This window comes from Phasianus colchicus, chromosome 1 (genome assembly GCF_987193195.1).
Source record: "Phasianus colchicus chromosome 1, bPhaCol1.hap1.1, whole genome shotgun sequence".
In the NCBI taxonomy this organism is placed as follows: Eukaryota; Metazoa; Chordata; class Aves; order Galliformes; family Phasianidae; genus Phasianus; species Phasianus colchicus.
In genome coordinates, this window is record NC_143436.1 from 24,178,992 (window position 1) to 24,205,017 (window position 26,026).

Sequence of the window (26,026 nt, forward strand, 5' to 3'; positions counted from 1 at the left end):
AGCAAAATGAAACTGCGGTGGGCCCTAGATACAGGCAAATGAGCGTATTACTTCCTAAGTACCCTCCCTGTTCAAATCTTTATTATCCTGTCACTTTACTAGTCTATCCTCCTCCAGACCAATTTCCTCCTTGAATGTCACCCTTTCCCACAGAGCAAGTGCAGCTCTCACTGCAAAGGCACTCAGCAGTGTGTTTCTACAATGAGTATATTCAAACCCTCAAAAATCTTTATCTTCTGTAGACATTTTATGGGAGGGCTGTCGTTCTTGTTAAAATGCCCTGGGATAGTTCAGCTCCTGATAAAGTTGGCCGTTATTTCTCCCTTTGCTATGGCATGTGGCATTACCTGTACTGTCAGTTGCTCTCTGCAAAATGATCTGCAGTGTGTTTTCAGCTGCTTCCATGCTACCAAAGGAGTTTGATCACATATGCACACTAATATTTTAACAAGGGAATTTGATATCAGTCTTGAGGTGATTCTGTCACCTAGGAGATGCATCCAGTCAGTGACTGGATATGTTCAAATCCTAGCAGAAATCTTCTAAAAAGTAAAGACAGAAAGGTAGAGTTCATATGACTGGAAAGAATTCAGTACCGCAATTTTTTCTGCTGCTGCTGGAGGCTGGGTAGGAAATAGCAAAGGGCTCCTTTAGCAGCTCTACTAGAAAAGGGAGTTGGGAAGGTAATGTTGGTGGCTGCCCACACTGAGTAGAGCAGCTCTGTGCTGTGCAGCTGCGACAGAGTGGTCTTGGTGACTGTTATGTTTAGATGAGCTCATCTGTGCTTCCTGGAACTAGTATTGGGGAAATTCCTTGCCCTCAGATTCAGTGCTCCTTGAATCATGTTAGGAAAAAAAAAAAAAAGTAGTTCCATGAATAAGTTATCTCAAAACTAGGTTGACCCATTCAAGCATGCAGATGTTTTATTTAAGTACTCCTCAAATGTCTATTTATTCAGCATAACGCATGTATTATGCTGCCTTCTGAAATACGATATATGACTGTCAAACAAAATTGTCAAAAACAACAACTTCGGTTTCTTTGTATGATACACAGAAATAATTACATTTCATGTACAGTACAGATGCATTTTACACAGTCATCAACAGTCATTCACTACCAAAACAGCATTTAAATCACCTAAAACACCAAAAGAATGTGTATTTTCCAAATTCAGAATAATGTAATGATTTTGCATGTGACATGTGGAGATATGAGACAAGACTAGAATTCTGCAAAATCATACTAAATTATTCCCTAAACTGTAATTTAAGAATGAAAGTATGGGTTGTTTCTGGGATATAACTGTTATGCAAGTGTATTGCTCTAGTGCAATTGTTTCAGTCCATGCAAAAAGGAGAATAAAGAGTTTGAGAGACACATGAACTGATGGAGTCAATAGGTTTCTTGGGTTGTATGTAATCTGTCCCGAACTGGGCTTGGTAACTGCCTTTTAACATTATTTAATGATGTTACTATTCAAGAAGTACCATATGGCATTAAGCTGTTGTTGCAGACTGGTAGTGTAAAGGCAGTTTTATGTCAATAGTTCTTTCAGCACGAGGTGGGGACCAAGCCAGTTTTTTATGAGTGACCATGGGTAGATGGAGGATATAAGTATAAGCTCAAGGTCCATTCTACCTCTCATATTAGCCCCTTTAAACTTAGGCAACCCACCAGCTGCAGCAGATTTACCACAATTTTCTAACAGGGTAAAAGAGAGGCGTGCAACACCACATAGTTGACATCAGAATTACTCAAAATGAGTGTTCTTCTGTCACAGGACAATCTGTGCTTCTGCTACCTGTTATAATCTGAAAGAAATTTAGAAGCTCGGTTTATAGTAAGTTGTTCTGATCAAAAAGCAAGTTGATAATTGCAAATTAACCAAGCTTCTGAATAAGTAAATAGTAAGAAAAAAGCATAATGCATTACATTATATGCTCCTTTTAATTGCAATTCAATTCTAATAGGTGACATTGTTACATTTTGGTGTATATACTGTAGCATGATAGTCCGTCATCTACTCTTCAGTCTCTGTTGAAAGGTACAAAGAAATATCTGTGTGCTGTAAAAAGTGTACTATCAGCAAGTTTCAGTTTTTAGTGGGTGTCATCTCCTAATGTAAAATTTAAGGTCAGTAGAATGCTAACAAATACTATATTGAAATATACACTACCCAAACTATTAAATAACTGTGTTAATCATTTATTGTAATGGCCATTAATGTACCGAGCCTTTTGATTTATATGCATATTTTATTTTGCAGACATGCAATTATTTCTGATCCAGTGTTCTTGATGTATATATGTAGGTACTGATATGCAAATATTCCATGTATATTTGATGTATAGGATTTATGGTAGTTTGTGTACATAGGAAGCATTATGATACATCTTTGAATGCACTCTCATGAAGAACAATGTCATTTTTTATCAGAAAGGTTTCTGCTAACATCAATGTCTTCTAAAAATGAAGCCAAAAAACCTTAACTAAGAGAGCTTTCATAGTACCTGTTAGACCTGCCCACTGGCAAATTCCAAAAGAAATCAGTCACATTTTTATAGCTTTGAGACCCAACCCATTATTGATCAATGTTCTTAGGTAATTAAATATCTTGACACAATATAAATTTTCAAACAAATTTTAGGATTCAAGTTTGTAGATAATTGCAAGAATAATTTCACCATTGTTTTTACTGAATGTCTTTCAGTGTCTTCCGCTGCAGCCAACACTCTGGATGCTGCAGAACATCCATGAGGAAAGTTTAGAGAGAAATGTTAAATGATCCCCAAACAAACTTTGTTCTAATCTCAATTCAAATGGGAGCGATCCTGCAACAGTACACTGGGACAAGAGGTTTGTTCTGAAAATACAGAATGAGACAAGATGTCTTCAGAACTAAGGACTATGCCTGTTCATTAGTAGCCTTGAAGTCCCAAACAGCATGGTAATGTTGGAGGAGACAATGAACTGTCATAGAAATAGAGGACAGAGGACAAAAAGAACAGTGACTGAATAGCACATTTGTGGTGCACAGTTTGGCTGTAAGATTATGTAGATATTTGCCATTAGAAGTTTATAGTGTAGATGAAGTTGTGTAAAATACCTTAAAGAAAAATAAATCCTGATTCCTGATACAACAGGTGTACAATGACTTATTGCAGTTGTAACAGTACCTAGGAAGCAAGATAAAACAATAGTAAATATTGAACTAACTGAACACCTTTAGTACACTAATGAGAGTTTGAATAAGAAATACTGCATTTTTCAAAGGGAAGTTATTTGTACAACTACCATGGAACATTAACAATCAGCTTGTTGTAAGTGCACAGAAATGCCCCTTTCTACAGTAATATTTTATCATGCCTAATCTGAAAAACAACAAAAGGAAACTGAGATCACAGCTCCAAATAATTTCAGCATGCATTATGGTTGTATTTCTTTCAGTCAGTACAAACATATTTCATTATGAGCATTTTTTTCTTTCTTCTTTTTTTCTGAACAAGTTTGTGGTTTATTAACAGGAGGAAAAAAAGACATGTTATCAAAATGTTTCTTGTTTTGCATTCAGCAGGAACACGGGTTTCTATTTTTTTGTTTTATGTATATTTTTTCTTTTTTTTTCTTTTTTTTTTCTAAAAAGAGCTCTCATGATAAGAAGAAGCATCAATGGGGACATTTCATTGTGCTCTATAGTAAGTCAGGATGGTCACAGAAGCTTCCACTATGTGTCAGTTCCAACAGTATGTAGAAACTCCACTGGTTCCCATGGTGTGACACTGACAGCCACAAGTTGTTGTGGTTCTCCTGAACGTCTCACTCCGTTGCTGCTGGCACACACATCAGGGGGTGTTGTCTTTGTCAGCTCTCTCATTCCTCAGGACTCATTTCTCTCTGCTCGAGCTCAGCTTATAAGTGGTCTTTATTCGAATTTATAAATAATTCCTTATTTTATAAAGCGGATACTCTGACAATGTTTCCTCCCGAATACTCGGGAGACTCTGGCCTATCATCTCCTTCAGGTGTGGTGACGGGAGGTGTTGGGATGCTAATTATTGCTGTAGTGACGTAAGGCTGCTCACAGTTTAGTTTAACGCACTCTTCCACTTTGGCATTTAAGCTGGATCGGCTGGAGGAAGAAACAAGAACCCATGATGAAAGCAAGTCCATACTCCTGAACACACATTGCCATCCCCTCTGCCCTGCCTTGTTACAGAGCTCAGAGGGACAAAGTGGCACCAGCCTCCTACCAACACCTACCCATGAGCAGGCAGCCCACGGCCATGGCCCATTTCTCCCTTCTTTCCCACCTTCTGTGCTTCTAAAAGTTTCTCAGCTCATCACCTAAGTGTTTCTGAGCATGGGAAGCATTTGGGCTGCCCAGTGGGGAGCAAACAGCATTGACAAGTGCCTTACATTGGAGGGAAGCAGAGACTAAGTGGAACTCCCAGTACCCCACTGACTCTCCCATGCCATCTTTGTGTAAGAGCCTTTGTATGTTATATACCTTTGGTAGTAAGACACAGTGATATGAACGCAAACTAAGTTTGAGTTAATGAACCTCAGCATCACAGCATTATAAAAATCTTAAAACTAACTCACAAAAGATGAGACTGGCATTTCAAACTTTGTTGTTGTTTAGTTTTCTTTATTTTTTTATGGGGTTGCTTTTTTTTTTCTTTTTTTCATTATGTTAGTTGTTCTGTGATGGGAGATGTGGTGCAGGAAAGTCTGCCAGCAGAGAAAGGATGGATCCAGGCAATCCAAGATAGACTGGGGCTCTGTGGTAGCCAAGAGCTGGAAGACTCCATTAGCTACAAGCTGCTGAATTGTTCATAGAAGTGAAATCCAAACCTAACAACTATTTAAAGCAAGCTACTCAAAATGTCACTTAAAAAGTGAATCTTTCTAGTAACTCATGCTGAGAACACTTCTTTTTTAAATGGCGGCACGTCTGAGTTCAATGGAAAACACTTCTGAGTCCCTTTGCTGTTTTCTCAGAGATGGTGCTCAGATACACCTAAAAGTCAGTGCATCTGTGAGAGTACAGAGATTTTCAATGACTTAAACTGTACTTTCCGCACTTTTGTAATAACTCCTCAAAATACAAAATACATTTTTTTATCTATTTCGTACCTTTCATTGTTTGGTAGAGACTTTCTTATTACTATAGCACTTGTGACTCTTGGCAATCTAGTTTTATTTCCCTCTTCTCTACCTTATTTGGAAGTGTAATTTGTACTCTGAACTAAATCAAGGAACAGCAGTGACAAATTTTTCCTTTACTTCCCATTTGCTTGTCTTGTATATATGAATTGCACATTTTTCTGTACTTTTTCTTATTCCGTGTTTGTCTGTGAGCAGTACAGTTTGGTGCTTTTTATCATTTGGAGTCCCTGGATGCTATTCTGTGCAAAGAACACACAACGGTTTATGGGGAGGACATAAGAGAGCAGAAATGAAAAGAGATTGCCTATTCTTTTATCTTAGAATTACATTAGGAGAGAAGAGAGTGCAGGCTATTTCAGGACTACTGTCCATTTTTAGATGACAATTTCAGTGTTATCTGCAGCCTCCCAGCCTACTTGTGGAGGCCAAAGCGTATCCCTAGGGAACAAAGAGGTTTTAGCTCTTGGTGTGCTGATGCTAAGAAGTACCTGTTAGACAGAGGTGTCCTCTCTACACATCTGATCTGGATGGTGCTGAGCTCCTGTACGCTGCCGTGGCGGCTGCCCGTGAGGGCAGTGTTGGGGATGCGGTACGTCTTTTTATGTCTTCGTGAGCAGCAAGTGCCAGTGACGCCTTGCTGGGACGACAGCGAGGGGCTGTGGCTTGGGGGTCTATTGACTGTAGAAACCTCCATGCAGCTCTCTTCGTAGAGCTGTTCATCCACAAACTCGTGATTCTAGCACAAAGGAACCCAGCAAAGGGACAAAGCACACGCAGAAAGTTAATTAAAATGAACATATTAATTATGCTTGCTTAAAGGCTTAAATCGGTACAACTGAATAAATCGGTAAAGTTAGACAGCTTAGTCTTGATTATAGCATTCGGCCCCTCATAGCCTGGGCTGAATACCAATACAAATGTAAACACTGGAACAAAACTCTCCAGGTACTTAGCTATGAAAAAATAATCCAAGTTCTTTTGTATAACCATATCGTAGGCTGCACTATGAATGTCCGTGTCATCTGTGGAGTGCCATAAAATGGGGGATTATATTTATTTATAAAAATAAAAGTGGTGCTTATGTAAATGCCCTAAATGCCATTTAGAAATAGGATTTGCTGTACAAAACTACAGCAAAAAACTGATGAACGTTTCTCAGATGACTTTGTAATACTTCAGTTTGGATTACATGTTAGACAAGAAGGATTTGAAGCACTGTTTCAAGGTTTGCATCTATGTAAAAGAAAAAGAATCAAATAAATAAACCTTTTGTTTGCAGGAGATGATGAAACAGTCATATAAAACCATTCAGTACATTCCTTATTACTGCGGATCTATATATTAAAATCAGTTCTGTAAATGGAGTGCTTGGTTAAATAAAGCGGTCTTTGTTCTTGCAATCCTTGCTTAATCCCAGCAGAGACAGAAATTCAGTAATTTCATAGAATTGTCATAGAGCTGAATCCAAATTCAAGCAAATGGCAGTTTACAATGACTAGGTAAGTGACTGTGGATTGCTTCACACTAAACTGTGATTTTCACATTTTTAAATAGTGATGTAGTGGTGCTGATAATAGGAGGAAACTAACTAAATAAAGAATATATACATATTTTTGAAGCAGCAGTCCAAACTAAACAGAGATTAAGACACATTCACATGCTCTTTGGAAAGCCTCCTTTTTTCTAATATATTTGAAGTTATCAGTGAAATTATCCGCATATCCTGAAAATGTTTAGGGCTTATGCTTTATTTCACACTCTTCTCAGTGTCATTCACTTCAGGTTTGTTAGCCTGCTGCATGTTTATCTATTGGAAAGAGAAAAACTATTTTTCCCTTAAAGAAGGACACACTAATCGGAAAGGGGCTCATGTTTCCAGGAGAATTGCAGTACAGTACAAATACGAAATATGTGAGCAAAATAAATAGTGTATCAACTGCAGCCAACTGCTGCTAAAAATGGAAACACCTTCATAGGCTTATTATCATTTCTGTTTCTTCTCTTTTCCTTCACTCAAACATAAATGTGTGTGCAATTGACTGATATTGAAGAATACCCATTTCAAGTGAAATGAAAGAAATTTGCTTGAAAATCAACTGCTCTAAAGCATGTGTCAGCAACAAACAAGATTTTGAATACTATCACACAGGTGGACAGTGGACACACAGAGAGAAAAAAAAGACCTAATCACTGTCTTCAGATTCTCTTTGAGGGCTTACATTCTATTTGCCAATAGTTCTGCTCATTTTTCCATTGAAAGTTATTTTGTTCTTCCTAAAACTTTTATGGAGCAACCAACAGAATTCAATTAGCAGGGTCCATTAAAGAAGGCTGCTGAATGAACTTTTAATATAGACTGGAAACATTTTGAAATGATATAATGGCTTCAGTTAATCTATTTGATTATACTTATAAATTAACTGTTCTTGCATCAGCTAAATGTAGCCTATAAAATATAACATTTGGTACAATTATTTTCGTTATTAATGTAACTTTCACAGAATTCCATGACATTACTCATGCTGTGCTTCATAGAGTATGAAAGATTTTATCATATTGGCTTTAATTTGTTGGAAAAGAAAAAATACTCCTTTGCCTAACATTAGGTATTAACCCCAGTCAAAAGAAGTTATTTTGAAGGAGGAGAGACTAAGAAGGCATCTTGTTCTTGCTGGTACACCAGGAAACAGCTGCTTTCCATATTCCACATTCTGGGTGCCTAAAATTTCTACTTGCCTCTTAAATTTTTGGAATGCAAAATCTGGCCAGACAGTTGCTTACATAAAGCTTCCATATTCCATCATTATAATAATTAGAGGAAATGTGAATGTTTTGGGGTTGAATTCCACCAAATGGATTTTTTTGATGACTTCTATGAGAATTTAACAAGACCTGTGGCTACTACTAGGTTTTCAAAATACATTTGTAATATTCAACTGTGGAACATTTCAAGGCAGATTACTATTATCAGGTTCTAGTACAGAATGTCTCAAAAATGTCCTCTCAAAAAGGACCCAGCCTGAATACTGGCAAAGTAACTACATTATGCTTTGAATAGGAAGCAAGACATTGTGTCCTACAACCCATTATATAAAAATGAATATTCCAAAGGTAAGCATGGGAAAACATATGCACCGTGAGATGACGTATCACTAGCTAAGTGATATAACAAATGGGCCATTGTATTTACAAGAAAAAGTTGTCAAAAGGAGAACAATGATTTATATATATGAATACATAATATTTTAGCAATGTCTGGAAAGGGAAAACCTTATATTTTTACTTTTATTTTGAGAAAGAGTAGTAAGACTTTCACATTACTCTCCATTAAATGTACCAAAAGAATTACTATGTCTTTTAATTTAAAAAAAAAAAAAAAAAAAAGGACAGTAGCATTATGATGAAATAACAAAGTTCCACTATGTATCCATATCTTAAAGAGAAGTTGCAAAATAGATTTAATAGAACCACAGAATGGTTGAGGTTGGAAGGGACCTCCCAAGGCCCAACCCTTCTTCAGCAGGGACACCCAGAGCAGGACGCCAGGGTGGCAGTTATAGAAGATCTCCAAGGAGTAGACTGCACAGCCCCAGTGCAACTCGTGCTGGTGCTCCATCACCTGCACACGGAAGGCCAGGCTGATGTCACATTACCTTTTACACTAGACAAAGCTCTCATCTGCCTCTCTCTTTCCTGTTCAAGTGCAGAGGGTACCATGCTTTAAAATACAATAAGATGGCTTTTCTCCCCAACTAATCACTTTCACAAAAGGTTTATTACTTCGAAGAAATACTGAAAACATTCAGAATTAGGCTAATGTTGAAATTTACAGGAAAACATTTTTTTTTTTTACCGTAGTTTTTTCCAGGCAGTGAAGCAGGTGGTGGTGCTGCGTTTCAAAGGAAGAGCCAGATTTGCTAACAAAGGCCTGTTCTTCTTCACTGGAGGACTGTTAATACAAAGAACTCCATATTAGTCTCATTTTTGAACAAGAGGGCTCTTATCCAAGTATCTGATCAGAACTAATCTGGATTGTATACTGTAGCATAACTGTAATGCCTGCTCCACATGGGATAACCCAAATGACCTTGGATGTGATTACTCTTTTGCTTTTTTTTCTTTTTAAATTAAAGTGTTCCTATCTTTCCCTTGCATCTCCTTTTAAATATTTCCATTTTAGGTCTTTTAATACCTATATAAGTTGACTGAGATAATTTCCAAGTGCAATCAATGTGCAAGCCTTGAATTTTGTATTAGTACATATTTACAGTTAACATAAATTTCAGTGACAGTAAAATATTTTTTGCTTAGGAATGTGCCTTATTGGAAGGAAATTAAATAGAGTTGTCCTCTTGGGATCGTTTCACTGCACTGAAGAATGCGTGGTATTGCTGCTTACACAAAAAGTCATGTCAGTGATCCCAATCTGCTGACTGCAGAGAGCGTACAACAGATGTTACTGACACAGAATGAAGAATTAAGTAGAAAGCATCCACTGTTTATTAATTGCTTTTGTAATTATTCACTGGAAGCCAGAAAACTAAATAGGGGAGGAAGTGGGATAATAGGAAAGATTACAATTCAACTTTGGGGTATTTGAAAGCTGCATGGCAATAAAGCCATTTGGTGTCTCTTTCAGTGATTTGAATTCTTCTGAGCAGAAGAGGAATCGAGAGCTCTGACCGCTTCCCTTTATGCTAAATCACAGTCACTTCCTCTTCTCCTGGCTATATGCTAAAACGTTAGCCTTTATAACGCTTCTTAAACAGAAAGGGCACAGAGGAATGAAAGCCTTCCTGTATCCCTCAGAGAGCTGCCAGAAAGCAGCAAGGACTGAGAAACACTGGGCCCTCAGTGCTCAGCCCTGCACAGCCCAAGGGCTGCCTCCGGCCGCTTGCAGTCCTGCGGTCCCTACTGCACCTGGGAGTAATGGCTGAGGCTGTCCCAAGAGAAAAAACAAAGTAGGCACTTCCAGGGAACATTTGCCACTCTGCAACTGTGCCAACAGAACCCTACATCTACCTCTCTCACTGAGCATGAGGGACTATCACCCATGTTCTAGCTGCGTAAAGCCAAATGAGATAAGCTTATCCTAGAAGGCAAATGAACTAAGCTTTCTTAAGAGATCTTTCTGTAAGATCTGCCTCTAAAAACCCAGCTTACATTGAGCACAGTGTTTCTATCTGGCCATTTCCTCTCTTGGTGTGTGTGCCTTGTGGGTTTCTTTTTTTTAATTATCCTATCATCAGCTCCTGTAAAGTACCTTCAGCAGTAATAATTGCCCGGCTTATCTTTCCTTAATCTACCTTTAAAGACAACATTGCCTAAAGACCCAAGTTGACATGCCCTAGTGAGAAATAGAATAAACTGCTGCTGTGCTGTTATTAAGCTGTTACTGTGGAGGTGGAGGGCACAAACACATTACCTGCTGCAGCTGGTTACTCAGTAAGCCATTCCGTTTGCTCTGCATGTAGGCATTAGCACTCCCACTCTTTGCTGCACGAATTCGAGCAAGTCTTGCTTTCTGCATAAACAGACAAAATAAAAGAGCGTCACATGCACTTGTATCCATTATTCTGTTTATCTAAAACTACTAATTGGAACCAGCTGCTTATGAATACCAATGTCACAATCACTGAAAGGTTGCATTGCATTTGTCCTCCAGGTGGAGCAAATCACAAATGTCTCCTCACAGAAATGCACAAAACAAGTTTTTATTTGTTTGCATGCATCAGCTGAGAAGAACTGAGAAGAACAGTGATTTTGGAGAGGGGATTAGACAGACCAGCATGTAAGTGATTCCTGTTGTGGTTGTTTTTTTTTTTTTTTCCTGGATGTCTGTGCCTTGTAGATCAGGAGCATGGCTTTCATCTTGGCTGCTCCAGCAATGATTCTTCAAAGAAGAAGTAACTCGGAGAACCATAATACTGCAACTGCCATAAGCTGGTTTCTTGGAGATTTCTGAGTTTTTGGAATAAAGGAATGCAGTGGTTGTTTTTAGTCTCCCATTTAAATTCCTAAATGCCTGCCAGGCCTTTTAAAACCTTTTTTTTTTTTTTTTATTTCAATGTGTATTTTTTATAATGAGACTTAATAGTCATCATTGTTGATCATAATCTATCCACAATCTGGTTTTTCAGAGACAGCAGTCATCCAAGTGCTGAGAAGGAGATCTGGTTTGAGAGTACTCAAGTGAAACTTTTTGTTTATGTAGGTGACTTTCATCCCTGAGAAAGTATCAGAACAGAACAGTTAGAAGCCAACATTACGGAATCAGAGAATCATAGGGAAGGGACCTCAGGAGATGATCTTATTCAATCCCCTGCTGCAGGCTTCCCAGAATAGGTCACATAGGAAAGCAGGTTTTGAAAGTCTCCAGAGAAGGAGATTCCTGTCTCCAGGCACCACTGAAAAGAGCCTAGTTCCATCCACTGGACTCCCACCCATTAGATGTTTATAAGTGTTGTTAAGATCCTCTCCCAGCTTTCTCTTCTGTAGGCTGAACAGTCCCAGGTCTCTCAGGCTTTCCTCATAAAAGAGATGCTCCAGGACATTCATCATCTCTGTGGCCCTCTGCTAGATCCTCTCTAGGAGTTCTCTGTCTTGAACTGAAAAGCTCAGAACTGGATACAGTGCTCCAGGTATGGCCTCACCAGGGAAGAGTAGAGAGGGAGTGTCACCTCCAATTGACCTGCTGGCCGTACTCTTCTTAATGTACCCCAGGATTCCTCTGGTCTCGTTGGCCACAAGGGCACACTGTTGGCTCATGGCCATCCTGTTTCCCTCCAGGAAACCCAAGTCCTTCTCCACGGAGAATTCCATCAGGTCAGCCCTTAATCTGTACTGATGCAGGGGTTATTCTTCCTTAGGTGTAGGACTCCATGCTTGCCTTTGTTGAACCTCATTGTGTTCCTCTCCACCCAGTGCAGAGGAAAGCATAAAGAAAAGAGCCTCTTGACAAATATTATGTAAAATTGAAGCATTTGTGTTCTAGAATGGTATCCTGGTTCTGTATCTTTTGTGATACAGAACAAAAGATTCTTTTTGTGTAACAGAGAGAGTTTGGGCTTACCTTCCAGCTTAGGTTTCTGATTCTGAAAGCAGCAGGAATTTAATGACTGTTGAAGCACAGAAGGTGACAAGTGAAGAACTTGAAAAACTAAGTTTAATATATTAATCAGGATTTCCATAGCTGATAGTTCCTCAGTTGTTATTCCCAGAAAACAAAGAGAGCATATTTGTCCCTTCCGCTCAGTTTCTTTGGTATTAAGTGTCAACATGAAATGATTGAGAATCCCTGAGTGCTTAACGTAGCAGAAAGAAGCCCAGTCACTGCAGCCACAAGATTGTCTCTCTGGTACGACTAATAATTCACTGCAAGGAATGTCTCAACACCATACTTCTTTGCACTCACAGCCTCAAACTCACTGAAGGTCTTCTCAACAGTGAGCGAAGAAATTCATGACAGCTAACAGCCAAGCATGGCTAGAATCTGGCTGAAATGTGCACATGCTGTGTTCAAGAATATATGAAAAATCTCTCTTAGCACTGTTCCTAACTAGGATGCTTTGGAGATGCCATTGCAGAGTGCAACTTGCAGTCTTATAAGTAAGTGATTTCAGTCACAAAAGTTTTTATGGCTTTTATAAAGAAATTCGTTCAATTTTTAGAACACACATACTAACAATAATCTTGCTTTTCCTTTTAGCTTGTATGATCATTTCCTCTTCCAATGGGTGAAGTGATAATTATGGTACTGCACCATTTATTACAGAAAAGTAAAAAATATAACAGTTCATGAGACAGTCTTAATATGTCAGTGTGCTACAACACATAATATGACGGTTATTCTTTGCATATGAAGATTTTAAATTGCTTTGCAAATATATATTTTTTAGCATCTTAGAAAGCTTTTGTGAGGTGGGAACTAATAGCTTACATCTTCCTAGCTTAGACTCATTAAGATGGCCAGAATTTACATCATTTATTAAAGTGAAGACAATAAATCTATTATGAAGGAGGCAACCAGATATTGCATGCAGCTTGCCTGCTTACACTTCAGATTATATGAGGGCTGCTCATAATTTATGATGCTGGCCCACAACAGCAGTAGTGGATGTTGGTGGTATTGCAGTAGAGGTTGAACCTTCCCACCAATATTCCATTGCATGTTGTTGCTGTGTGACAGATGGCAGCAGAGGAGCAGTCTGACAAAATGATGTCTAACATGAAGGTGTGGAATTGAATTCCTCCATACAGGAAAACTTGCACCTGTTCACTGCTGCTTGCTGAACATTTGTGGAGACCAAACAGTGGATGTGAGCACAGTGAGGTGGTGGTGGTGGTGCCATTCAGCAGTAGTGACAGTCACAGTGGGTCACCTCTGCTGGTGAGATTGTTAAGAGTGCAGTATGCAAGTTCTTTTTCATTGTGGCAAAAGTGCACAGCTAATGGAGGTGGTTATGTTTAAAAATAGCTATTCTGAAATTTTTCTCTATCAAACAGTGTTAATGTGCTCTTTGTATCTGTTGTAATTTCCATGGAAATAAATAGGGGGCATTACTTTTGGAGTCACCTATGTAGAAACTCCTGAAATCAGATGTGTTTACAAACATGCTACAGCAATTTCTTTTCAGTCCTTCTGACTGATTCAGATCAGAGCCTATAGCTTGAGCATTCTGGAGACTGCCCATGTTTCCTAACAAGGAATCATTAAAAGCTCATGTCATCCACAGGATTTTAAGGGCTGTACACTGGAGGACTGAATTTCCAGGAAGGACAGCAAAATTGTGTGATAATGTTAGAAAAACTGTGACTATGGAAGAATTGTACTTTTTTTTTAGTTTTCAGTCTTTTCTGTCATGTACAGCACAAAAGAAGTGGTAACTGTCTCTTTCAATCACTTCAGTGTCCTTTCTAACTGTCCTTTCATGGGAATATCTGGCAAAAAAGGGAAGGGATTAAATTCTCCTGCAATAGGTTATCTGCTTTGCTGTGAGGTTTTCAACGTTACCCATTCAGTGTGAAACCTTGATTTTGGTAATTTTTACAGTGTCTAGGGAAAAAACCATGAGCTAAAATGAAGTTCTTTTAATGGGATGAAATTCCACCATAATCTAACATGAAACTTTCTAACAGAACTAATGATCAGCTTCAATTCTTACAGCATCCCCTGTATTCCCCTGAATTCTTTTGAATGCTTTGCTTTATTTTCTATTTTCTAATTTTGTAACTTAAAGGTGAGTCCTGACAACGACTGCAATAATAGGAATCATACAAAAGGAAAACACTTTTCTTTGGTGACTGTCAGTTTTAGAAAGTTTAGAAATAAACAATTTCACAAGGTTTTAAACAGCACTAAACGTTGTGCCATGGGATATTTACAATATCCAGTTTTAAGCACTCAAGATACCCTCAGGATGGTGAGATTTTATCAGAAATACTTCAGGGCACAACTTGTCATGGTACTGGGAATCATTTTTTGACAAGAGCCTCTCTTCTGTCTGCTATGCAAGAATTGAGGTAGCCTGCCCCTTTAAAACTAATACTACATAGCTCCTTTTGTTTCCCTTCTGCTGCTCTCCAGACTACTTAATTGTCTTGGTATCAAAAACTGAAAACGTACTTACCTTACAGGTGTTATTTCTTTAATGATCTTGTACAATTAGAAAGCAAAAATTCCTTCATAGCCTTTCTGTGGCTCTTACAGCAATGGTAAAAGTGATCTGAAGGTTAGTCCCATTGTGTTTAAGTCATTTGTTTATTTGGTCTTTCATAAATCCATTGTATATATTTGCTTTCAAGTGAAAATCAGGCTCTGATTTTTCTCATTTTCAGTAATTGCTAGTAGTTAACTTCAGATTACAGAAAATAATTTATAGAACATCTGCATGCAGTAGAGAGGAAAATGCTGTTTACTTTGTATGTTAGTGGATATGCAATTTAAAAAGGTTCAAGAGTTGCACCTTGCTTTCACACTCTATTCAAACTCAGTAAACTTGAGTGCTTTTTTGCTGAATTTCAAAGATCTTAGGTAAGCTATTCCACTGGTTATCTCTACAACTTCACTGAGGTTAATACCCTATTTAAGCTAAAATAAATTGCATTGGTAGCATAGTTCGTTATTGCAAAAGCTTGGCTCTAGGTGCTGTTAAGCAGTTATTGTAATTTGTATTTATATTTATCTAGTACCTAATTATTTATAGCTTGATAGAAAAATACATCATGTATAACCAGTAAATAAAGAAATATGAGCCCAGCCAATCTTTACAAAGTATTTTCCAATGTGAAAGCAGAAGACCATAATAATATGAAAGAATCAGGTTGAATTGTATGCATTAAGTCAGATTTTGGAGCTAGCAGTCATGTTTCTGTTTGTGTTTCCATTTGTGTTTCCGTATGGACCAGTCACAACACATCTGTCATTAAATTTGCCACTTGAAGGCACTGATGAGAAATGAAAATAACTTGACCTCCTGCAGTTGTCTCTAGCTGAGAAAAGCAGCATTCTTCAAAACTGTCTACACTTCTGATAAATCTGCTTGAGGAAAAAGCAAAATAAGACTGTAGACAATAATTTGTTAAGCCCTGAGTGCAAACTCCTGTATGTAGGTTGTATTATTTATCTATCTATTGCCAGATAAGTTCTGATTCTTGGACATCAATAGCTGATAGAGGAAAATGTTCTGATAAGAATTTTTTTTTTCCTTTTCCTTTTTTTATTTTTATTTTTTATTTATTGTTTATATTGAGGTCTCTTTTACAACAATGCATTTTCATAATTGAAAGTAGGATTTTCCTTTAAAATGCATTCAAAGTGAGATGATATGTTTATAAATTTCACTTCCTTCTCTCAAGCATAAATGTGCAGCATTATTTTATTTTCTAATCTTGAAGGACAGTGCAGAATTCAGTAAATGCATGTGTTGGTGGTCACATGGATCTTCAATAAGTCTCCTATCTCCTAAGATTAGTTTTCAGCACTTCACTGAATTCTATCAAGTTTACTTACAGCCGAAATGTTTGGTCATTTCTAAAGGCTACCTTGATTGAATTTGTCTATGAGATATTGATAAAGGAATTTCCACAATTCCAATATCCAGTTTTCTTAGCTAGACAGAAGCCTGTTGTAGCAAACAGAAGGTACCATCTCTTGCAAGCGTTTATGCTGTACTTTGAACAACATAAGTTGTCCATCACCTTCCCAGGGATGAAGGTAAGGCTGACAGGCCTGTAGTTTCCTGGCTCAAAACAAATAAAAAATATAGCTTATCTTAGTGTCAAAAGTCAGATGCTCAGAGTCTCACTTGCTCAGGAACTACCTCTAATTTGGTCTTGGATTTCTTTTCCACTCATTCTTGCAACTACGTTTCTCAGTACATATTTGATTGTATGGCAAAGACCGCAAATCCAACTAACAAATAATTCTTCCAAAGCTCCACCTAAGAATCCATGGTTTAGACTGGCCTGCTGGAGGCCTGGATGGTTGGCAGGTGCTAACAGACCACTGAATGCTAAACTTTGTGCAATGAGTAGTTTTTGTGAACTCTGCTACCCACTGTGAGGTCCTTTTCTACTGTAAAACTAAGACAGCCCATCAACATTGTTGAAACTGACCAAGCTGTTCCATGAATTATGGTGGAAATCAGTGATTGAAAGACATAGCCTTCTGTTACACTCAAACCTTTCAATAGTTGTAATCATATAAATACTAAGAGGTTTAAAAGGAAATTCTTTAGAGAATATTAATTTCCTATGAAAATAGCCACCTTCAAAGGGAGTCATTTCAGGTTCCTTGAATGGCACTTTGCTGTTGGGATATTAGATGGTAAGGGTTCTGCACAGATATACGGCACTGGATCTTTCTTAATTCTAACGTAGTCTTGTTTAAGTCACAGTGCTGCTGTTGGTAGTGCTCTCTTACTACTGCTGTTGCTCATCTCTACCTGCTAGACCAGGCCCCTTCACTGCCAGGACATTTTGCTGAGCCACAGCCAATAGCCAAGTGAGGGAGGCAAAATTGGAGGGAGCTTTGTAAGGGATGGCAGGCTGGGCAGGGCCATTGCCTCAGTGCCTCCTGCTGTGGTATGATCGTGGCTTGCAGACAACATGGTGGCCTGGACATCTTATACAAAAGCAGTAGAGCTCTTCTATGATATGCAAGTCTATACTTCATAGGTGAATATTGATGAATACAGACTGTGTGTATTCAGTAAGTTCTTTTTGCTGACTTTTCTTTCAGTCCCTCAGAGCAATATTCAGTTCATATCCTCTCAGTCGTTTTAAAATAAGAGAGAAATTTTGCAATAGGAGAAATCAATGAAACATACCTAGTGCTACATTAACCAGACCTTAAAGCCATTTTTTTCTAAAGCAAGAAGGATATACACGTGGTCAGAGTAAATCTGTGATCCTTACTCTTGGCATTGTTCTGGGGAGCAGAGGAAACAAGATTTTGCAGAATTGCCATTCATCACTTCACATTCCTGTTTGTGACATACAATGAGCTCACTGTTTTTCAAGGACAGAAAATCAGTTATTAAACAGTTTCTATTCAGGAAGAGACTATAGGGAATATCTGCCAGTCTGCCGATCTAATTTTTGTAAGGTATTTCCCAATTTCCATCTCTTTTTCACTGTAAAGTGCAAATCAGATATAGAAAAATTTATTCAACATTATACAGTAGGAGGCTGTGTGTATCTGAAGTAAGGCTGGTTGTGCAGTCATGAAAGTCAGAACAGGCACATTGATTGCTGAGATCAAGCAGATCTGTTATCCATGACTGGCACAATGCTCTGAGGCATAGTAATGAAGCACTGTGTTCTGCTGGTACATACAGTTTGTTCACTCTTTATTGCCATTACATAATAGAAATGAAAAATTCTCTACAAAAACAATGTAGTGTAAAAGTTATGTGTTCTCTATGTTTTCCAGTTGTGGGAGAAGGGAGTATATGACTGGGACATAGGACAAAACGATGCTAAAGGATGTGTGTAATTAGATAGGAGAGAGGTGATACTTGGAGCACTGAAACAGCCTATATTTGAAATCAGGTTTCTAAGTGTCTCTGGGATACCCCTGTTGTCTTTGGTAGCCATTTTCCTAAGTCTCTCAAGATGTGGCTATTTAAAGGATACAACGTCTTCACCTGAGATCTATGATTGACTTTCCTGGCAGTGTACCTCTGTCTCTCCTGATTCTAAGATTTTCCAAGACTTATATCACTATGTTTGTTTCCTTCCTTTCTATGGAATCATCAGTCAAAAAGGTGGCCAGGAATAAGAAATTTTTGTTTTTCATGTTATTATCTCTAAACTAATTGCTATTGCCTTTATGAAGCAGATGCAGCCTCTGTTCCCTTGGTCAACATTTGTATTCCTCAGCCATGACCTGCCTGCACACCTCTGTGGGCAGGGATCCCACTCTCACTGAACCCCTCAGAACCTCTGGGCCCACTGGATGATGAACCTTTTCCATAGAGTAAATAGCAGAACAGTCACAATCTCTTATCAGGGCTTCAGGTGTTAAGAGAGGCCATATAAGACATTTCTCATCAGAAGGCTGAGTAAAGTGGATTGGGACTGGCATTTTAGATGGAAACAGTGGTGCTGCTCTGGCTTGGCTGGCATCTTTTCTGGTAAATAGGTCTTCCTGATTCTTGACCTTGTGCATGTAGGTCAGGGAGAAAAAATGTTTTGTCATAGAGCTAGTTGATATTTTAGTGGTATCAGTCACCAAGAAAGCTGAAAAAAAAAAAATAGACTTTTGTTTTTGTCTTTTTCTGATTCAGCTTTTTCTGAAGCCTTTTAAGCAAAGAAGTGCTAAGAAGACAAGTTCCCAATAGTCAGATTCCCCAGAGAGTCAACCTGGGAATTAAATAAATGGATTATTGAAACTGGCTGTTAAGATAGACATTAGAAGTAATGCTTAGGTTCTTTAGGTGTTTTTTTTTTTTTTTCTTTTCTTTTCATAGCACTCTTGAGGAAGGAAAGTTTTCCTGAAAAATGATGCTTTCAGTAGGCAGTACTGCAGGTATTGCCTAAAAATAGTAGATCTGGTCTAACAATTAGGATGAATTACATCTGTAATTACAACTGTACATTTTGAGAAAAAAAGATAAACCATTTTTATTTAAATTAAAAATAACACAGGATTAATAACCCATCTGGAACTCTGGGTTGGCATGTAATGTATACATATAGCAGTCATCTTCGTAATAAATCATACTCACTTCTGAGACACATAAAAATTTACTTTTAAGCTACTGTCAGTATCAAAAGGCAAAAAATTGAGAAGCTCACCTTTTGTGCCCTGCGCTTGTCTGCTCGTTGGTTCTGGTGGTAGATACGGCTGAAGTTGGAGACAATTACAGGAACTGGCAGAGCAATCACTAAGACCCCACTTAAGGAGCATATTGAACCAAAAATCTTGCCAGCTATTGTCTTCGGCACCATGTCACCATATCTGGTTTAAAGAAAATAAAACCCTTAGCAAAGACAAAATCTTTTTTAAGTATTAAATCTTAAGATAAATTAATTGCACAATAGATTTTAATTCTCTTGCAAATAATGCTTGATGGATATAATATTTTACACACATCCATTTTTTACACAGCAAGCCTAGAGCTGGGCATGCATTTTTTTTTTTTTAATTTTAAGGTAATGTTTGGTATCCTGTTGATCAACTGTGAGCATTTGTGTTTTAGCTGCTCAAGTCTTCCCAAGGTGACTCTACTGCGATGAAGACAGACCTGCCTATGGAAAAATTCTCAGGGTCAAAGTCCTTACTCTGTTTGTTTGATTGAAGAACTTACTGCTTTCCACTGAGGAGATCCATGGGAGATCACTTGGTAAGTTAGATGTCAAGCTGATAATCTATATTCTCACTAAGCTGATATAGAGCTTTCATTTAGGAGGGCAGTGTATTTTGGAACAGGCAGCCCAGGAGATCATGAACTTCTTATCCTTGGAGATTTTCAAGACTTGGCTGAACAGAAATACGTCTGACCTAATCTATTGTTGTTGATAGGACTTCTTTGAGTGAGAGGCTAGAATATCTGACCTCCAGAGGTCCCTTCTATAGTCTAAACATTTTTCCATGTAGCCAAAAGCAAACTCAAGCCACAAATGCAAACAATCAAAGAAACCTGAACTGCAAATCCTGACAGTGTTCAGAATTACTAGGGCTGGAATTTACCACATTTCTTTATGATCCTGGATATTGGTTTTTTCCAGCAACTATTTAATATTTCTCATAGCGGTGCTGAGAAGTATGTAGAGGGATTCCCGTGACAGCTTATTAAGGGATATCAGCTATTTGCACTTTGTAGACTGCCATATTGTATAGGACAAGGATGTAATTACATACTACAGAGTTTAATAAAGAGATACATTACCTGCAAGTACCATTCTGTTTCAACTGAGTTTTAAACTATTAATAAACATAGATTGTAGCACGTCTTTGTGTACAGAGATGCAGCATATTTTCTACTGCAGAGTTTACAACAGTATGAAAAAAGGTAAGAAATAAAACTGCAGGAGGGACAATATTTGGAGAGTGCTATCTGGAAAAGAAAAGCAGTTCAGCAGGAACTAGAAAGATAAACAGAGAAGTTAGGGTGGAGTCTTCAAATTACATGGTCCAAATTGTGTTCATAATCATGAGATGAGGGACTGTCTAACCATGGTTAGAGAACACTTTCTAGCAACGAGAGCTCAGCCTGTGTGTGAAGGAGATCATATATCACCTTGTGGGTGAAGATGAATGACTTGAATTTTGTAAGATAAGAAGAGGGTATTTAACTCAAAGATTCAAATAAGGTTCATCCAGGCAGACATAATATAGATGGCCAAGTCTTAGTTTATTGACCGTGGCTATGTTGTGTAAAATAAATGTTTAGCTGCTTTATAAGGCATGCCCAGGTGTAAAACATTCAAGGAGAAAAGTATATTAATATTTGTACTGATAGAATAGTCACCCCCTCGGAATTTCAGTGTTGATAATTGCTGATATTGTGACATGCAGGAGTGGATAAAATGACATCATGTAATAGAAACCATCTTCTAAGTTAATGCTACAGGTTGTCTCAATTACAGGATGTATAAAATAAAGAACACTGGAAAGAGAGCTTTACTAAGCTATTAACATTTGTGCCTTACAACAAAGGATACTTTTGGTGCTTCTCTTCCTAAGCCAACCAGTTGTTCTCAGAGGTTGATACACATACAACTGTTGGGCACACGGGTGGACAATTAGCTTTTCGAGGTCCCTTTGCTGAATGGGATCCCTGACACCTGACTACTGCACCCAGCTTTTTTCAGCAGTGGTGAATGAGTAGAAGCACAGGGCTGCTGTGGGCTGGAGGGTCTGCCCAGCACCCCCATGCTGCACTGTGAGCACCTGGGTGTGATGGGTGGCCAGAAGTTTGCTTAGAAGGGAAGGCCTAGGATAAGACCAGTGGTAAACATTATTGGGTTACAGGGACTGTCAGTGCTTTGCTTCTTCCTTTAGGCTGTGACCCAAGTATTTTCAGAAATTGAATTGAAATGTATCAACAGAAAGCTATTCAGAAGGCAGGATATATTTACACACACTTGACGCAATCAGAACTTGAAATACAAAATTTATACACATCTAGTACTATTAGGACAGACCTATCAAACTAGATTACTAAGCCTATATTTAGATAACTAAAATTATCACTTGAAATGTGAAAGTGCTGAACCGTCATAAGCCTATATTGCCACCAATAGCTGCTGTGGACTGAAGGCATTTCTAGCTCTAATTTGGTTTGAAGTTGCTCAGGGTTATACCACCCTGCTGAATATGTGACACCATAATTAGGTGAATTAACCACAAACTGATGTTTTAGGCATGGTGATGGGAATTATAGCAGATATATCTCCAAAATTTCACTATTTATGTGTGACCTACTTTGGAATATGAGGAGACAGGTTTTCATGGTATTTCAGTGTTATGGAATTAAACAAAACAACAAAAAAAAAGTTGTTTGATATGTGAAGGTATTTTACAATGTTTTTCATCATTTCTGAGCAAAATGAAAGGTAAATGGATGTATCACCTATTTTGAAATAACTTGCTTTTATTTGTTTTTCAGCTTGAGTGAATTGTACTACAGTGACATTTTCCAAAAGTAATGCTGTTTGTCCACTGTTTAGTGCTAATAATGCTTTTCACATCTTTAATAACCCGAACATAATTAGTTTTTCTCTTGTTGATAAACAGTTTTCGGGAGGTTTAGATAAAATTACGTTCAGAAAATGTGACTGCCAAGACATTACTCTACCTGTACTGCATGAGAAATATGTTCACTCACTAAAGGAGATTTTACTACCCTGACTAGCCTTGCTCTCCCTTGGGACAGTGGCACAGATTTTAGTCTAGCAGCAGCATGACTAAAATTGTTATTGAAATTCCTCCTGCTGGTTAAATTTTACCTTTAGTTGTACTTCGTATATCAGTGAGTATCATCGATGGAAGTGGATGACAGAAAACGAAGGGAAAATTTCTCCTTTCACTTCATTTGTAACTTTCCTTGGAAAATCTGCACAAAAGTAACTCAAATTTTAGATTTAGCTTTGTGGTTCTTGTATTTCAAAGTGGAAAAATTACACTTGATCTGTAAGACAAATGTTGATTTTTGCCACAAATCTGATCTCTTCAGTGATGGAAACACAACAAACATGGAATTTTACTAGGAAATTTTCATAGAGAAACTTCTCAAAAGGAAATTATTTCAGGGTTTTATGTAGAATTACTATGCTTGTCTCCCTGCTATTTGGACTGTAACTGCAAACATATTCTCCTGTAAGTGTTTTGGGTTTTTTTCCCAAGTTTCAATCAATCTTTTCATAGCTTTATATATAGTCTGTTCCATTTATGTCTCATTGTGGCCAAAGCCCATGTTGGTCTTTGGGCATTTATGATTTCTACTGACAATCTAATTTTGCAACATCAAAAGTGTCATCACAATATTGTAAACCCTGGATGAAGTGAGGAAAAAGAGATGCCATGTTTATCCGTGTTATCTGTCAGAGGCGTTCAACATTACCCAAAAAAGGAAGTGAAAAGGATGTGACAAACTAGATATGTCAGTCAAGTTTTATCAAATCACAAGTCAGAAACTATGTGATCAAATTAATGCATTGGTTTTACTGGACATAGTCCAGACAGGTCAGACATGTGCTACTGCTTCAGTCCATGGCTCTCCGTTCACTAAGGGATAGACTAGATGGATGGATTTAATGGAATGTATGTTTGTCCCACTTGTTTGTATTCAACAGGCAATAGAACACGTCTGCATATTTAATTCTATATTGGAAGTGAAGACAGCAAGTCTTGAAAATAAACACTGGATCTTTAACCTGAGCAACAGGGGCATGATTTCTTATAGCTTTGCATGACAGATGTGGAGGCTTGAAATGCAGATTGAACCACACACAGAAGGGTGGGCTTTGTAGGAGCTTGGGAAAAATGGATGTATTTAGAATTACAAATGCCCATTCTGTACCCCAAAATATTACTACCTCAGAGCTAACCTACAGATGCCCACCTGCCACTGCTTTTCTAACTGTTGAGCATAATACACCCAATGTTGCATACTGAGAATTCAAAAAATCTGAATCAGTATTTCTCTCATCTTCAGATATTTGTCTTATTACTGAGTCTAATGATGACTGCTTTTTTTTTTTTTTTCTTGTTCAATCTAAGACAGAAGATCTGTCATTATTTGAAACATCTCATACCCTTCAGCCATTTTTCCCTGAGCAGAGGTCTTTCCTTTAACAATCTTTATGAATGAGAATGATACTGCTGCTTTTTAAATGTCTGTTTGTTTGAACTCAGGAGTCATTCTTTTTCAAATGAAAATCAAATGTATTCTGGAGGGTAAAATAATCAAAAGAATATTTCTATTTCCATGTAGTGATTATTTTATATGCACTTCAGAGACTAGAAATGCAAATTTGTAATCATTTACCATAGGCAGAAAATCCCCAAACATCCAATAATCTCAGCAGATAAATTCTCAAATTGCAGGAGATATATAGTAAAAATAAATCGAGGATGTGCATTTTTACAAAGATCAAATAATTTTGACTGACGTGAAAAGTAAGCTTGTCAATATTCGGAACAACGAGGTGCAATAGCGCTTTCTGGCACTAGGGGGCATAAACACCATTAAAATTAAATGCAAATACCTAAAACCATTTTTAATGCATGTTGCAAATACTTCTGCCCTCTCCCACCTCTTACGAATTCATTTACATTCTTTTACAACCATTACGTTGATTGAGGTCCGTTGTCTGCTCCCATCTTATTTGCTGAAGAGGGAAAGCTGGTAACATTTTTATTTCCAAGCATGTAAAACATATCACAAAATAATGGGTTGTAAAGAAAAAAACAAACAAACAAACAACAACAACAACAAAAAAAACACCAACAAAAAGTCGTTAAATTAACCTGGCAATATTTATTTTAAAAACAAGGGAAAGTATTGTCAAAGAACAATGAAAACAGTAGAAGACCCATGGAAACAAAACCATCTAATTAGAAGCCAGAGCTGCATATTTTTCCACCTGTGTGGCTGACAGCCATGTTTCCCAGGGGATTTGGCATGTCATGCAGGTAGAGCTCCAGCTTTTGGCACTGGAGATGATTAATACAATGCTGGCAACCTGAGCTTTTTCCTTCAGCCCTGTTAGTTCCCTGCTTCCTCCCCATTCCCAGGACAGGGCATATTCTCTCCTCTTCCAGTTGCTTGACAGGGTTGCTGGCCACTCACCTCTGTGGGATTGTGCACCTGCCCTCTGGCTTCCCATCCCAGCTGATGGCACTTCCCTCCTCTCCAACAGCCTCAGGCTGAACCCCAGAGGCCGCTCTGCAGGACTCTCCACCGAGATCACACAGCTGCTCATCGGCCCTTGCATTTAGGCAGCCAGCCACTCCATCAGGCATGCATGTAAGCTCCAGCACAGGGGAGAAAGAAAGAAAACTAACTCCCAGCCTTTCTGACACTAACAATAATCATGATGAATTCGCAGCCTTACCTAGGTCTTAAAATAGCCTAATGATTTTGGACAAATAATTTCTAATAATACAAAATATTGCTGTTAGGTATGAGATGTGAAACATTACACACATTATTCCAAATTTTATTCCAACCTGGGGAGATTCTGAATGGAATTACAAATAATCTTTCTGGCTGCTTTTACTGCTGTGAAGGGCCCTCTGTTGCAACAGCCCACTCTTCTGCTCAGTACTGATGGACGTGGTCTCCTCTGGGGTCTAGAATGCTGCTGCAGGCACCAGCCAGAATGATCATTCATGAATGATGAAGAGCACATCTGCTTCTCAAGAGCAGCCATGCTCCTGGGCTTTTCAGACTGCAGGAGCAGAGTCCCTCTGGATGGTGACACACTACTGCCCCTGCACCTGGCTGAGTTTGTGGTTCTGAAATATAAGGTTTCCAATGAAATACAGGGATTTTTGCATGTGCACTAGGGCTTTCATCCAAGAAGCTTAAGCAGATTTGCTGAGGTGGGAATTAGTATTTAGAGGTCATAAAAAAAAAAAAACAAAAAAACTCTTGCATGGGAAACTTAAAAGACCTGCCCATAGAAACAGTCTTAGCTTCTTGCAGTCAAGATCCAGATGACTAATATCCTTCTGTTTTCCTTTACTGTAAAATATTAAATATGAGAAGATAAAAAATGTCTTTGTGTTTCCTTTTTGTCATGTCTCCCTCACTCCATGGGGAAAGTTAACATCCTACCTGCTCATGAGCAGCTGCAAAGCACCACAGAAGTGCAATCTCTGCTTAATGATGTATGGTAG

General features: G+C 38.2%; 1 protein-coding gene and 1 pseudogene across 2 annotated transcripts in view; both read right to left on the reverse strand.

Annotated features, from left to right (window-relative positions):
* Positions 1 to 3,571: 3,571 nt before the first annotated feature.
* Positions 3,572 to 26,026, reverse strand: part of KCND2 (potassium voltage-gated channel subfamily D member 2) — a 263,531-nt gene continuing 241,076 nt past the window's right edge. The window contains exons 3-7 of one of the 2 annotated variants that reach the window (XM_090137145.1): positions 19,474 to 19,636; positions 10,598 to 10,696; positions 9,026 to 9,121; positions 5,661 to 5,908; positions 3,572 to 4,132 (exon numbers count right to left, since the gene is read on the reverse strand). In XM_090137145.1, the coding sequence (XP_089993271.1) occupies positions 3,955 to 4,132; positions 5,661 to 5,908; positions 9,026 to 9,121; positions 10,598 to 10,696; positions 19,474 to 19,636 (784 nt within the window). In that variant the 3' untranslated portion in view covers positions 3,572 to 3,954. The remainder of the gene's footprint in view (positions 4,133 to 5,660; positions 5,909 to 9,025; positions 9,122 to 10,597; positions 10,697 to 19,473; positions 19,637 to 26,026) is intronic. The other variant, XM_090137139.1, reaches the window with a different exon arrangement.
* On the reverse strand, positions 16,483 to 17,179 carry LOC116244228 (ubiquitin-conjugating enzyme E2 J2 pseudogene; annotated as a pseudogene).